The 16,647-nt window shown below is 35.2% G+C and overlaps 2 protein-coding genes across 2 annotated transcripts; both read right to left on the bottom strand.

Annotated features, from left to right (window-relative positions):
• Positions 1-2,818: 2,818 nt before the first annotated feature.
• LOC147388660 (disease resistance protein RGA2-like) lies at positions 2,819-6,304 on the bottom strand. The gene has a single exon (XM_086418207.1). The coding sequence runs from the start codon at positions 6,302-6,304 to the stop codon at positions 2,819-2,821; it is 3,486 nt and encodes a 1,161-aa protein (XP_086274333.1).
• Positions 6,305-10,984: 4,680 nt separating this feature from the next.
• Positions 10,985-15,915, bottom strand: LOC147388659 (disease resistance protein RGA2-like). The gene is made up of 2 exons (XM_086419893.1): positions 12,313-15,915; positions 10,985-11,230 (listed from the first exon to the last, which is right to left on the bottom strand). Exon 1 carries the CDS (start codon positions 15,768-15,770, stop codon positions 12,780-12,782), a length of 2,991 nt encoding a protein of 996 aa, XP_086276019.1. The 5' UTR covers positions 15,771-15,915; the 3' UTR covers positions 10,985-11,230; positions 12,313-12,779.
• Between the last annotated feature and the right edge of the window lie 732 nt (positions 15,916-16,647).

Raw genomic sequence — 16,647 nt, 5'->3', positions numbered from 1 at the left:
GTTTTGTAACCGATGTCTAAAGACTCAGACTTAGAACATTAGACATCGGATTTTAGATCGATGTCTAAGGTGTTATTTTTTGTGTTAGTGCTTTCATATTTGGAACGGTTAAAAACCGTTCCAAATCCTGAAATATATTACCGTTCCTAATTTCCATATTTCTTGTAGTGATATATGTCGGAGAGGGGAGTCAGCAAATCATTACATATATTATAATCTTTTATACATGTTTTTTGAACAATTTTGGGACGGACAAGCACACATCCATACTGAATGAAGTAACAAACCATACTTCAGTTTGAAAGATTTGTGATTTAGTTAAAGTGTGTTTGATCTATCGACAACTTGAAAATAACTTTATTTTGAGATAGTCCTGTGAGGACTTAGTAGTTATGGCCTAAACTCTGAAGATGTGAAAATATGCCAAAATTTAATGTTTCTTTTTTTCTAGGCAAAATGTAATCATAGTTTTTATAAGCATTCTATCAGTTTGAATATATAATTTTTAATAAATGTTTATTTTGATTAATCAAGAAAATAATGAGCAACTTCCAAATCTAAGAAGGAAAAATAAATAAATAAACAACACTCCTAATTGAGTCTACAAAGCAAATAGCAACTACTTAATACTTTTAGGAAACTAAAATAAAACAAACACAAAATATAAATCCTGTTTAAAACAGGTTTTTTTGGTTGCAGCTTCAATCTGGATCCAGGTTGGTTCGAATCATCCGACTGGATTGGTTTGGTTCAAACCATTTATGAGCTTTTCTTGATTCTTCTTGTCTCTTTCTTTTTTTTTTTTTTTTCTTTTTTCCTCTAGAAAAGTGAGAGCTAGATGTTTTTACATCAGCAACCCCACCTCTAAAAAAAAGTGTCCCTTAGTTCAATATTGTCGTCGCCATGAAAGAAAGTGTCAACTAGATGTTTTTTTTTTTCTCTAAAATTTCCATTGAACATTTTTTTGAAGGACAAGTTGCTTGGAAGATCAACAATATAGGCATTGTTATTGATTTTGTGGATAACTTTTAAAAGACCAATCTTCATCTTCAGTTTAAGTCGTCGAATTTTGTAGATAAAATTGGTTATTTTGTGTGAGTCAGCCACTTAATGGAAAATTTTGGTATTGTTATCTCCTCCTTTGAGCCATCTCACTCTTGTTTTTATCTTTAACTAATCTCTTCAAACATGGAAGGGGACTACCTCCCTAATTCCTCTTCTTTTCTATAACATTTCATTATTTCCTACATCACCTTATTCTTTGATTTCCTAAGTGATTGCCCAATCCCAAGCATTTCACATAGGCGTGGAACAAACCATAATTAATCCCACCCAAATCTTTCCCTCGAATCAACCTAATTTGAATATTTAATCGTTCATTCAATATAACCAAACGTTCAAAATCATGCTCTACTTATTTTATCTTCTTAATATTGAGTTCCAACTACAGCAAATCTTCAATGAGGACATGTTTTAAAATCCCTAATACAAGATTTCAAAGCCATCCATAGGGAAAAAGTTACGAAAATATTGGAAGAAATCAAAAGCTAAATCTGTTGTATCTCTCTTGATTTATAGTCCATTACCACTAATAAAAATACAAGACACAAACATAACAAATCAAATCACGCAAGGTTTTACAAATTAATAATACGAACTATATATTAAATATCATAGACGAGTCTTGAACACGATGACAGCCATGAAACTTGCAACAACAACTGCTACTTCTTCTTTGGGAACATCTTGCATAAAATTCAGATCTTTTTAATCAGTTCTTTATCCTGGACAAAACAAATATTTTTTTTTGACTGTTAATGACATATTATAAAAACTATACAAAAACATTTTAAAGTTTTAAACTACTAAACATAGAGAAGTCATCACTTTAATGTCCCTTATCAAAAGAACAATATCAAGAAAGTAGAATGCTTCTGGTATGAAATACTCAACAGATCATAGGTCACCTACTAATGCCGTAGGCTCTATTTCATTGGATGAAATTCGTTTTCAAGAGAATAAGAATTCCTTGAAAAAATTATCATGGGAAAATGAATTCCATAGTTTGATTGAAACCTTGGAAAATGTCAAAAAGAGAGTTGATTTTAGCATAGTTATAAAATCGTCGAGTTAACTTCAAACTTGATTGAGTCAACTCAACTTGATCGGATTTTGAGGTGATAAGAAACCAACTTGGAGAGTGTACTCAACTTGGTAAAATTTGAAAATGCACTTAGTCAAATCAAAAACTTGACCAAGTTATTTGATTATATATAATATTTTTATGGAGAAATAAAATTAAATATTTTATTTAGTTTAAAATAGAAACTATTTTTTTTTAACTTGTACAAGTCAAATTTTATATTATTTGAAGTTGTTAAGCTTGAATGGCCATCAGGTCTATCAATAGATTGTTAATTATCCAAATTCATATTCAAAAAATCTAATATTATTCGAAGTTTTTGGATATGGATTCAAATTCAGATATTGAAATATCGTCTCGATAACATTCAATTCAAACCCAAATAGATATAATAATAGTTATTATATAATATAATATACTTATATTATTATATATATCAAATCCGAATCATTAAATATTGATTTAGAATAACCGTCCCATCATCTGAACCGTTGCCATGTGATGTGAGGATGAGAGCCAACCTCAAATCACAAGCAATTGGGAGTGGAGTTGTTTCTTTTCTTAATTCAAAATTCAAAATTCACATGTAAAATCTTATTGAATTAAAAACTAACTTTACCTCTCTCAGATCTCGGTGGAGTCATGATGCATGCATATCTCTAACATTAAAGTCCCTCACTCTCTTCTTAAGTCCCTGTTGTTGATGATGATGTTGGGGATGTGTGATATGATGCTCCAGTCCTCTCCTACCTCCTTTTGGCAACGTGCTCCCAAAATAGTGCAGTAATAAATTGACAAGCTTTGAAGCGAGGTGAGCTGTTTCAGCTCCTCAGACATGCACATCAAGGAATTAGACATTTTGATTGACAAGCTTTGGAGCGATGTAAGATGAGCCAAACCTTCAGGGAGTGACGAATGTGGTGATTTATAGTAAGTCAGAGACTTGAGATTGTTGTTGCTGTTGTTAACTTGGTTGGTGGGCAATGACCTTGAAAGAACACCTACATCCCCTCGTAAAGTCAACTTTTCAAGGAGTGGAGGAAGGCATGGTGTCCAAGTCAATTTTGGGCAATGAGAAATGGTCAGTTCCCTTAGTGAAGCAGGGAATATGTAGTGAGGCAGCTCCTTTAACTTGGGGCAACGAAAAAGTGTTAATGTGTGGAGAAGTGGCATGATGATGGTGATTATATCTCTTCCTCTTCCACTTCCAGCAACATGTTCTTCTTCTTCTCTTGTCAACATCTCCCACTCCTCCCACCCATTCATATACCACAAACTAAGTTCCTTTAACTGTGGGAATGCTACCACAACTCTTGATTCTCCACCACCTCTTTTTGTACCATCATCATCAACATCCACTTTAATTCCTAAAAACTCAAGACCTATACGTTTAACTGAATGCATTTGTCTTATAACGAGGCTTTCAAGGACTGGTAAATTTCCAAGAGTTGGCAAAACTTGAAACTTCGGAAAGTTCCCAAGGACTAGTATTTCAAGACATGGCATAATCACCGCATCTTCTACCCCCAAATCCCACTCCTCCAAGTTATCCATACCATCAATATCAAGTTCTTTCAATCGTGGAAGAATTGTCACAACACCATCACTACCAGCAATTCTACCAAACACCTGACCCATCAATTTAACCTCATCTATGTTTCTTATGCTGAGTTTCTGAAGAAATTGAAACTTCCCAATAGCAGGAAATTCCACACATTTCTTGCAATCAATTATTGCAAGAGCGAAGAGTTTGGGCAACATTGAATCATCCACCCAATTAGGGAACTTAGAACCAAGGTGACCTTCTATTTGCAATTCCACCAAGTTTCGATGTGGTTGGAGGCCTTCCAGCACACCCTCAATCCTCTCTATCTCGCCTTCTCCTACGTTTTCCAAATCCCAAACCTTCAAGCTCAAACATAGACCATGGAGATGTTGCTTATTCTTCAATTGTGCTTCATTAGCCTCATTTACATCCGCAACTCTTTCCAGCTGAAATATTTCTAGATCCCCTTGGAGGTGATTGAGATTTTTTAACTCTCCAATTTTGCATCCACCTCCCCTCGCATCGCCAACAATGAACTTGGACAATGTTCGAAGGGAGCTTAATCTACCAATTCCTTGAGGCAAGTAGCTTAGTTTGTCTGTTTCATTAATTTCAAGATGCCTCAGCTTAATCATTTCCCCAATTCCTTGAGGTAGTTTACATAGCCTCCTACAACCGTTAAGTTTCAACGTCTGCAAATTATACAATCTGCATATTGTTTGAGGCAATTCCTTCAACCTTGTCCAAGACAAGTCAAAGTATCTAAGATGTATACACTTCTCGATCTCATTTGGCAGTTCTTCTAGATCGCGATCGCACAAAGATAGTTCTCTTAGACATGTCAATTGACAAAACAAATTAGAAAGAGCTGGAGAAGAGTGTGATGCCCATGCATGTCCATTGATGATGAGAGTGCGTAGATTCTTCGCCTCGTAAATGGAAGGAAGGATGGAACTTAAATCTCTAAGCCATGTAACGTTTAAATGACGGACCTTCTTGCTATTGTAGTTAAATTCTGTGTTATTATCATCCATGATAAAGCATTCAGTCTTTGTAAGAAATTGGGCAAAATCATGAATAAGATCATGCATCTTGTAGTAAATTATGTTTCCATCGACATCTGATTCCATGCTTTGAAAAAATGAGCGCATCAGTAATTCATTGAAATATTCAGCGCCCACTGCTTCCAATTCTCTTCTTCCCGTGGAGTTAAGAAGACCATGCGCCATCCACAACTTGATTAACCCATCCTTTCCTATCTCCTGATCTTTTGGAAAGATAGCGCAATATGTGAAGCAACGTTTTACATTTGAGGGCAATGCATAATAACTCAACAGTAGAGCAGGCAAAACACCTTTTTCAACCTCTTGTAATTCCCATACATCACTTTCCAAGACTTGTTCCCACTCTCGTCTGGTTCTTTTGAAGAGCATGAGACTTCCCAAAGTCTTCACGAAAAGAGGCACACCCTTGCACTTTTTTGTGATTTTGTTACCCATATCTTCCAATTTCTCACACTCTTCTTTGTTCCTTCCCTGAAGAGCAATACGTTTAAACAATAACCAACATTCCTCCTCGGACAATTTGCCCAGATCATGAGTGTAGGCCGAACCCATCATTAATGCAACTTTCTCACTACGTGTAGTAACGACAATTCTGCTCCCTTGTGCACCACCCTTGAGAGCAAGCTTCAACTGACTCCAGTCGGTGTGATTCTCGGTCCACACGTCATCCAGCACGAGTAGAAACCGCTTTCCCGTGACAGATGTACATAATTCTTGATGTAAATCTTGCCATTCAATGTTGTTAGAGACATTCTGATCACCAACAGCTTTAATAATCGCTTTGGCAAGCCTTGTTAAATCGAAAGGATCAGATACACACACCCACATTCTCTTTTCGAAATGGTTATTTACCCCATCATCATTGAAGACCATTTGGGCAAGAGTAGTCTTTCCGATTCCACCAATTCCACATATAGAGATGACAACAGGAAGAACATTAGGTGTTTCTTGTTGACTACTCTCGCTCAACAACTTGCTTAGTATAATATCTTTGTCATGGTCACGACCGCATACATCTAATACATCAATCATAGAGCTAGTCATTCGAAATGTTGGTGGTTCCTCAGTAGTATTGGTAGTAGTCCTCGTCCCACTATCAATAAGCTGGAGCTGGAACTGGTCTTTCTCCTTTGCAATCACATCTAGTTTGCCCTTTATTTCTTTTATCTTATGGCCGATACCACGACGTAAAGAAACTTGATTGAAGCAATTCCAATTGCAATTGCAAAAAGAGAACAAATAGGAGCATACCTTCTCTAATACACCAACTCCCTCGATTTCCGATCTGAGAATTTCAGTGCTCCATTCGTCCAACACATCTTCCATGTCGTAGGCCACGTCTTTGAGTTTTTCTAACCAAAGCTTCACCGTTTCCTCTTTTACTTGTTTCTCCTCTGCATCTATGAGTACGGCTTGAATAGATTTGAGTGTAGATGTAAAGTTTTCAACTTCTTGAGGGGTACCCAACACCAGTCTCACCTCTTTCTTGGCCTCTTCAAGGATGACAGATCCTAATTCCTTCAAAACAGTGGAAACGAGAGCATGCGCCATACTTGGAAATGAGAGAGACAAGGTTTAGGCAAATGAGGATGAAGGGTGAAGATGAACTGTCTTGTGCAATGATTCCACTGTATTGTGTAGTGCTAGGCTGCTAGCTTATGATGCATTTTTGACTTCTATAACTATTATTTAAATTATTTATAGTAAAGCTGTTATCATCTCTCTTTTTTCTTTTTCATTTTTTTCCCCTCCTTGAGAGCTGTTATTGGCACTCCAACTTTTACTTATCAAATCTTAATTAAAAATAAGAAATTTTCCCTCAAAGTCCACAACTTCTGTCCAAATTCTAATTTCAATACCTGTTCATTTTAATTCCTAAAACATGTATTTAATTGAATTTATCACTTTTATAATCAATGAATTCACTCGTATATCTACAAATTCATAAATATTAAAATTCACAAATTCACAAATTTGTAGATTATAAAAATGATAAATGTATGTTTTGGGAATTCAAATGAGCCGTGTACCTAACTCAAAATCTTCAATGCATGACATGAAGATTCACCATTCTTCTAATTTTTTTTTAGTGGATGTTTTTATTTTTATATTTAAGATTTTATTTGAGCCTAATCATAATTGTAATCAACCACTAAAATAGTGAACGATTGTAGAAGGCGAACCAGGCTTGTATTTGGGCTTTGCCCAATCCAAGAATTAGTCCTGAGGCACATGTAACGCCCGCACATTAGACACACCGGGTAAGTGAGGGTGCGCCCTCGCGGGTGACCCCTGAGGAATTAATGCTCATACTAGGTATCGAACTCACGACCTATAGGCATCAACCGCTTATTGATCTGAAATTACCACTGAGGCAACCCCTCAGGTTATTTTTCTACCATAATTAGTTTTAAAAAATTATGCAAATGACCTTTTTTGAATCATGTCTATTGCACTGGAAAGTAATAATATTCCTTTCTTTAATAGGACTTGGATCAAACTGTTGGTTCTAATCGTCCAGGTTCAATCCATGGAGAATGTACCACACTGTCGCCTATCTTATAGTGTCGATAGCAGTCCAACTCCTTGGTTCATAGGATCCAGATGGACTATTTTATGATCAATTGGATCAAATTCAAGGTCCTACGTCAAGTATTCAATTTTTTTTTTTTCTAATGGAAGAAATATTACGGAGATAATAAAAAAATACACCCCTAAATTTCTTTATTTATTGCCACTTGCTCGGTTGATTGCTCACCTGCTTCAATTTTAATTCTATAATCTATGTTTAGTCGATGGAACCTAATCCTTCAATAAGATTCTTATTGTTTTCAAGTTGACTAGCTTACCCTCGAGATTCTAATTTTAAATTTTGAGAATTATCTAATAGTCAAGATTATAAGATGATATTTATATTAATATCCTACTAGCTGGTCTTTGTGCTTATTATGTTAGTTTAGTAAACACCAACTGTCTCTGTATTAGGTGGAGGCACATTTGAATAATTAAGTTGAAAGATACCATTCCCACTTGGTTTGGATTTTTGGGTGATTTGGCTCAAAACTTATTCTAACTAACTCATAGAACCAACTTGGTAAAGTAGCGTCAACTCAATAACTCAATTGAGTCAACTCGAAAATTAATCGATTTCATTCAGAAAAATTAACTAGAATGCAGGGTATATTTAACATTTTCTAGGAGAACAAAATAATAAATATTTTTTTAATATAAAATACGTGTTAATAATATAAAATATTTATAAATATTTTATTTAACTTATCTGAGTCGACTCGCAAGCCATCAAATTGATTTGACTCCATGAACATTTGAGTCGAGTCAATTGAAAAGTCAAACTTTCACAATGTGAAAAAAGCCCAAATTTGACGGCCTTGGGCTGTCAAATTTCATAAAATTCGATGGACCAAGAGGTCGAATTTTTCACTGTCAAATTTTTTTTTAACGCCTCGAAACTGTCAAATTAATGAAGGATAGGAGAAATTCGACAACTCTAAGCCGTCAAATCTGGGAACATCAAGAATTTCAAAAGCCTTAGACCGTCAAAACTCAGTTTCTAAAATTCGTGAGCCTTGACTCGTCAATTCTTTCTGTCGAATTTTCCAATTTTCATGTAGTATTTGTTGCTTTGTTGAAAGTTAGATGATATGAAGCTAAACACCTATCGTATAGGTCTCTCATCAGTTTGAACAGTTTGAATCTCGGTCGGACCCCTGTCCCATTAGTTGAGCAAAATTTTGGTTCCATTATCAGTTCGATTTTTAAAACATTGTGTGGATCTATGTTATCTGTGTAGACGTGGATTTTTCATTGAAAACCCAATTTCTACTTGGATTTGAAGTCGTCAACAAACACTAGTGATAAGGGTTGTGCCTTACAATGCTAGATCTGCTAATGAGTCAGCGGCTTGGAATTTTCAGTCTATACAAGAAAGGCAACAGTGTGATCTGTAGTAGGTCATGGTTTGGCGGGTATTTGTTTCGTAAACTTGAATCCCCCTTAACGTCACTGCACCGTAATGAATAGTGGACTTGTCCAAATGTGTTTTATATCGGAACGTGTCCTCAATAATTCTGTGTTTGATCTTTTGTGAGTGTTGTTGACCTTTTCAATCTAATTCATGTTATTTATACTCATATATACTTCATAAAGATCGAGAAATAAAACCAATGTTGTATGTCGTTTTGTTTGAATTTTAATGTTTTAGTGGGTTTTATGTGCATAACCCTTTTGAGAGATTTCTAAGTTTTACTGAATAAATCAGGTTATTTACGTGAAGTTGGCATTTCGTGAGGTGAATCGTTGTTCAGCTGGAATGATAGTTATCATCTTTTGTATTATGAATCTTATTGTATCATGTGCTTTAGAAAAATCATATCTTGTACTGCTCAATTTGCCTGGTACCATGCAAAAGCTTTTCACTCCAAATGATTTGAAGCACTTTCTGAGCAATAAATTATTTGCTGAAATTTGTGAAGGGTTTAAGAGGTTCATGCAAATAATTTACAATGCAAGTAAAAAATTTGGAATGTAACCAAGCATCTATAAATTAGATTCCTACAAATTATTTGCATTTGCAAATGATTTGCTTCGTAACAAGAAAAGCCTATGAGTCGTGATAATATGACACCCCTTTCTGACATACACTCCCATCACAGAACCATAGATCATTTGCCTTAGGATGCACAAGAAAATTTTTATGATTATGCGTATCCCAATGCAAGGGGTCTACGGTTCTGTGATGGGGCATATGTCAGAGAGGAGAGTCAGAAAATAATTACATGTCTACCATTTGTGTCTTATAATCTTTTATACATATTTTTTAAACAATTTTGGAACAGACAAGCACACATCCATATTGAATGAAGTAACAAACCATACTTCAGTTTGAAAGATTTGTGATTTAGTTAAAGTATGTTTGATCCATCGATGGCATGAAAATAACTTTATTTTGCATATTCTTCACAAGGGATACAATGGCCGCATCCGAGTAGTCGTGAGATAGTCCTGTGAGGACTGAGGAGTAGTTATGGCCTAATCTCTGAAGATGTGAAAATATGCCAATATTTAATATATATTTTTTTTCCTAATCAAGTTTATAAAGCAAATAACACCAACTAAATATTTTTAGGAAACTAAAATAAAAAAAACTCAAAATATAAATCCTGTTCAAAAAAAGTTTATTTGGTTGCAGTTTCAATCTGGATCCAGGTTGGTTCGAATTAACCGATAGGTTTTTTTTTTTTCTCTCTCTCTCCAGAAAAGTGAGAGCTAGATGTTTTACATCAGCACCCCCACCTCTAAAAAAAAACGTGTCCCTTAGATGGACAAGTCGCTTGGAGGATCAACAATATACGCATTGTTATTGATATTGTGGATAACTTTTGAGGGACAAATCTTCATCTTCAGTTTAAGTCGTTGAATTTTATAGATAAAATTGGTTATTTTGTGAGAGTTAACCATTTAATGGAAATTTTTGGTATTATAATCTCCTTCTTTGAACCATCTCAATCTCGTTTTTTTATCTTTAACTAATATCTTTAAACATCGATATTTTATAAAATTCTGTCCTTAAATTAACATGGGATGCCCCTATCTTTAGTGGACTACCTCCATGATTCCTCTTCTTTACTATAAAATTTCATTATTTCCTACATAATGGATTGCTTCTTGATCTCAACAAATCATAGGTCAACTTATTCCAAGATTTAAGATTTTCTTTGATGACTCTGAGTTTTATCCTAAATCTCGTACTCATACGAGAGTCTAATTGTATTGAAATCACCACCCACACACCACGGCTGATCCTGTCAAAGCAATCCATGCCATAGAGTTGAAGTTGAAGCCCCATAATTCAAACACAATGTTACCCAATTTAGTTTCTTTCAAAACCACCATGCGAGACCCAATCGTTTCCTTCATAACCATCATTTTTGAGCGATTGCCGAATCCCAAACATTTTAAGAGAAAATATGGTAACAGAGGCGTGCAACAAACCATAATTAGTCCCACCCAAATCTTTTCCTAGAATCGACCTAATTTGTATATTTAATCGTTCATTCAATATGACCAAATGTTCGAAATCATGCTCTACTAATTTTATCTTCTTAATATTGAGTTGCAACTAAAACAAATCTTCAATGAAGACATATTTTAAAATCCCTAATACAAGATTTCAAAGCCATCCATAGGGAAAAGTTACGAAAATATTGGAAGAAATCACAAGCTAAATCTGTTGAATCTCTCTTGATTTATATAACCCATTACCCTTAATAAAAATACAAGACACATACATAACAAATCAAATCACACAAGGTTTTTCAAATTAATAATACGAACTATATATTAAATATCATAGACAAGTCTTGAACACGATGATAGCCATGAAACTCGCGACAACAACCGCTTCTTCTTTAGGAACATCTTCCATAAAATTCAGGTCCTTTTAATTTGTTCTTTATCCTGCACAAAACAAATATTTTTTTATGACTGTTAATGACATATTATAAAAACTATACAAAAACATTTTAAGTTTTAAATTACTAAATATAGAGAAGTCATCACTTTAACTCTTAGCCAATGTCCCTTATCAAAAGAACTACATCAAGAAAGTTGAATGCTTCTGGTATGAAATTCTCAACAGATCATAGATAGGTCACCTACTAATTCCATAGGGTCTATTTCATTGTATGAAATTCGTTTTCAAAAAAATAAGAATTCATTGAAAAAATGATCATGGGAAAATGAATTCCATTGTTTGTTTGAAACCTTGGAAAATGTCAAAAAGAGAGTTGATTTTAGCATAGTTATAAAATCGTCGAATTAACTTCAAACTTGGTTGAGTCAACTCAACTTGACGGATTTTGAGGTGACATGGCCCCAAAATTCGAAGAAACCAACTTGAAGAGTGTAATCAACTTGGTAAAACTTGAAAATGCACCTTGTCAAATCAAACACTCGATCAAGTTATTTGATTATACATAATATTTTTCTAGAGAAATAAAATTAAATCTTTTATTTAGTTTAAAATAGAAACTATTTTTTTAAATACTTTTATAACTCAATGTTTATATTATTTTAAGTTGTTAGGCTTAACTCCACATTGGATGGGCCATCCAAGTTGAAATTTTTTAGTTTTAAAACCTATGGTTTAGTAGGTCCATCAATGGATAGTCAATTATCCAAATTCATATTCAAATAATCAAATATTATTTGATGTTTATGGATATGGATTCGAAGTCGGATATTGAGATATCCTCTCTGAATAGCATTCAATTTAAACCCAAATAGATATAATAGTTATTATGTAATATAATATACTTATATTATTATATATATCAAATCCAAATCCGATAAGTATCTTATCAAATTTGAATATTGATTTAGAATAACGGTCCCATCATCTGAACCCTTGGCATGTGATGTGATGATGAGAGCCAACCTCAAATCACAACCAAGTAGGAGTTGAGTTATTTCTTTTCTTAATTCAAAATTCAAAAGTAAAATCTTACTTAATTAAAAGAAAAACAACCCACGAACATTACCTCTTTCAGATCTCAGTGGAGTCATGATGCATGCGTGTCCTCTATGACTGGATATTCTCAACGTGCTATGATGCTCCAGTCCTCTCCTACCTCCTTTTTGCAACGTGCTCCCAAAACAGAGCAGTAATGAATTGACAAGCTTTGAAGCGAGGTGAGCTGTTTCAGCTCCTCAGACATGCACATCAAGGAATTAGACCACAGGATTGACAAGCTTTGGAGCGATGTAAGATGAGCCAAACCTTCAGGCAGTGACGAATGTGGTGGATCAGTGATCACCAGAAACTTGAGATTGTTGTTACTGTTGTTATCTTGGTTGGTGGGCAATGACCTTGAAAGAACACCTACATCCCCTCCTAAAATCAACTCTTCAAGGAGTGGAGGAAGGCATGGCGTCCAACTCAATTTTGGGCAATAAGCAATTTCCAAATTCCTTAGTGAAGCAGAGAATATGTAGTGAGGCAGCTCCTTTAACTTGGGCAAAAATGAATTGTTAATGTGTGGAGAAGTGGCATGATGATAATTATATCTCTTCCTCCTCCACTTCCAACAGCATGTTCTTCTTCTTCTTTTTCTTCCCTCGTCAACATCTCCCACTCCTCCAACTCATCCATATACCACAAACGAAGTTCCTTCAACTGTGGGAATGTTACCACAACCCTTGATTCTCCACCACCTCTTTTTGTACCATCATCATCAACATCCACATTAATTCCTAAAAACTCAACACCTACACATTTAACCGAATCCATTCCTCTTATATCAAGGCTTTCAAGGACTGGTAAATTTCCAAGAGCTGGCAAAACCTGTAACTTCGGAAATCTACCAAGGGTTAATTTTCTGAGACATGGCATAATCACTCCATCTTCTACCCTCAAATCCCACTCCTCCAAGTTATCCATACCATTGATATAAAGTTTTTTCAATCTTGGCGGGACAATTGGAAGACCATCACTACCTGTAATTTGGCCAAACACCTGACCCATCAATTTAACCTCATCCATGTTTTTTATTTTGAGTTTTTGAAGAAATTGAAACTTTCCAAAAGCAGGAAATTGCACACATTTTGTACAATCAACTATTTTAAGAGCAAAGAGTTCAGGCAACATTGAATCATCCATCCAATTAGGGAACTTAGAACCAAGGTAACCTTTTATTCGCAATTCCTCCAAGTTTCGATGTGGTTGGAGGCCTTCCAGCACACCTTCAATCCTTTTTATCTCGCCTTCTGCCATGTTTCCCAACCCATCGCACTCAAATATCAATTTCAAACCATGGAGATGTCGTTTATTCTTCAATTGTGCTTCATTAGCCTCATTTACATCCGCCACTCTTTCCAACCCAAATATTTTTAGATCCCCTTCGAGGTGGTCGAGATCTTTTAATTCTCCAATTTTGCATCCATCTCCTACCACATCATTAACAATGAACTTGGACAATGTTCGAAGGGAGCTTAACCTACCAATTCCTTGAGGCAAGTAGCTTAGTTCATCAGTTTCTTCAATTTCAAGATGCCTCATGTTAATCATTTTCCCAATCCCTTGAGGTAGTTTACATAGCCTCCTACAACCGTTAAGATCCAATGTCTGCAAATTATACAATCTGCACATTGTTTCAGGCAATTCCTTCAAATTTGCTCCAGACAAGTTCAAGTATCTAAGATGTATCAACTTCTCAACCTCATTTGGCAGTTCTTTTAGATCCCAATTGCTCAAAGATAGTACTCTAAGACATGTCACTTGACAAAACAAATCAGGAAGAGCTGGAAAGGATAATGGTGCCCTTGCAAGTTCGTCGATGTAGAGAGTACGTAGATTCTTTGCCTTGTAAATGGAAGTTAAATCCATAAACCCTGTAGCGCCTAAATGGCGGACCGTCTTGCTGAATTCTGTGTTTATACCATCCATGATAAAGCATTCAGTCTTCATAAGAAATTGGGCAAAATCATGAATAAGATCATGCATCTTGTAGTAAATTATATTTTCATCATCATCTGTTTTCATGTTTTGGAAAAATGAGCGCATCAGTAGTTCATTGAAATATTCAACGCCCACTACTTCCAATTCTCTTCTTCCCGTGGAGTTAAGAAGACCTTGCGCCATCCACAACTGGATTAACCCATCCTTTCCTATCTCCTGATCTTTTGGAAAGATAGCGCAATATGTGAAACAACGTTTTATATTTGAGGGCAATGCATAATAACTCAACAGTAGAGCAGGCAAAGCACCTTTTTCAACCTCTTGTAATTCCCATACATCACTTTCCAAGACTTGTTCCCACTCTCGTTTGGTTCTTTTGAAGAGCATGAGAATTCCTAAAGTCTTCACAAAAAGAGGCACACCCCTGCACTTTTTTGTGATTTTGTTACTGATATCTTCCAATTTCTCACAATCTTCTTTGCACCTTCCCTGAAAAGCAATACGTTTAAACAATATCCAACATTCCTCCTCAGACAATTGGCCCAGATCATGAGTGTAGGCCGAACCCATCATTAATGCTACTTTCTCACTGCGCGTAGTAAAGACAATTCTGCTCCCTTGTGCACCACCCTTGAGAGCAAGCTTCAACTGACTCCAGTCGGCGTGATTCTCGGTCCACACGTCATCCAGCACGAGTAGAAGCCGCTTTCCCATGACAGATCTACATAATTCTTGATGTAAATCTTGCCATTCAATGTTGTTAGAGACTTTCTGATCACTAGCAGCTTTAATAATCGCTTTGGCAAGCCTTGTTAAATCGAAAGGGTCAGATACACACACCCACATTGTCATCTTAAAATGCTTCTTCACCTTATCATCATTGAAGACCATTTGGGCAAGAGTAGTCTTCCCAATTCCCCCAATTCCACGTATAGAGATGACAACAGGAAGAACATTAGGAGTTTCCTGTTGACTACTCTCGCTCAACAACTTGCTTAGTATAATATCTTTGTCTTGGTCACGACCGCATGCATCTAATGCATCAATCATAGAGCTAGTCATTCGAAATGTTGGTGGTTCCTCACTAGTAGTCCTCATCCCACTATCAAGAAGCTGGAATTGGTCTTTCTCCTTTGCAATCACATCTAGTTTGCTCATTATTTCTTTTATCTTATGGCCGATGTCACGACGCAAAGAAACTTGACTGAAGCAATTCCAATTGCAATTGCAAAGAGAGAACAAATAGGAGCATACCTTCTCTAATACGCCAACTCCCTCGATTTCCGATCTGAGAATTTCAGTGCTCCATTCATCTAACACATCTTCCAGGTCGTAGGCCAAGTCTTTGAGATTTTGTAACCAAATCTTCACCGTTTCCTCTTTTACTTGTTTCTTCTCTGCATCTATGAGTACGGCTTGAATAGATTTGAGTGTAGAAGTAAACTTTTCAACTTCTTGAGGGGTACCCAACACCAGTCTCACCTCTTCAAGGACGAAAGATCCCAATTGCTGCGAAACAGTGGAAACGAGTGCATGCTCCATACTTGGAAATGAGAGAGAAGGTTTAGGCAAATTGATGAAGATGAAGCAAGCAATGAGGATGAAGGGTGAAGATGAACAGAACAACAATGAAAGATTAGAATCTATTATTGGTTTGGTTGGAGACTAAAGTAATGATTCCACTGTTTTGTGCAGTTATAGGCTGCTGGCTTATGATGCCTTTTTTTGACTTTTATAACTATATTTGTATTATTTTTAGTAAAGCTGTCATCATTTTCTTCTTTCTTTCTTGAGGATTGTTATTGGCACTCCAAATCTTACTTATCAAATCTTAATTAAAAATAAAAGATTTTTCCCAAAAACATGCACAACTTTTATCCAAATTCCAATTTCAATATCCTGTTCATTTTAATTTCAAAAAACCATGTATTTGAGTGAAATTTTCACTAAAATAATTAATAAATTCACTCGTATATCCATAAATTCATAAATATTAAAATTGACAAATTCGTAAATTCGTAAAAATTATAAAAATAACAAATGCATATGTTGGGACTTAAAATTTTCAACACACGAAATAGATATTCACTTTTCTTATTTTTCGTAGTTTTTATTTTTATTTTTAGGATTTAAGATTTTATTTTAAGTCTAATCATAATTGTAAATAACTACTAAAATTATGAATGTTTGTTATAATGTTTTATATAATATTGAGAAATAATTTGAGGCAAACTTCTCTTACATTTGAATGGTGAGTTTTAATCATTAATTACGGTATGATAAATAACTTTAGAAATTGGGCTGTAATAAGAAAGAGTTGGGGTGCCACTAGTGCAGTTTTTCCTCTTTAGTTTTTTAATTTTTTAATTTTTGAGAGTAAGGTTTACTCTCTGTACGAGATAAGTAAATTTTGATTTAA

Source organism: Akebia trifoliata, chromosome 12 (genome assembly GCF_017979445.1).
Source record: "Akebia trifoliata isolate Shusen 1 chromosome 12, ASM1797944v1, whole genome shotgun sequence".
Classification (NCBI taxonomy): Eukaryota; Viridiplantae; Streptophyta; class Magnoliopsida; order Ranunculales; family Lardizabalaceae; genus Akebia; species Akebia trifoliata.
The sequence above is the reverse complement of the archived record's forward strand: the minus strand, read 5'-3'. Positions and strand labels throughout refer to the sequence as shown.

Bases quoted from the DNA above. Each gene is read 5' to 3' on its own strand.
- LOC147388659 (XM_086419893.1), bottom strand. From the start codon at position 15,770: ATGGAGCATGCACTCGTTTCCACTGTTTCGCAGCAATTGGGATCTTTC.
- LOC147388660 (XM_086418207.1), bottom strand. From the start codon at position 6,304: ATGGCGCATGCTCTCGTTTCCACTGTTTTGAAGGAATTAGGATCTGTC.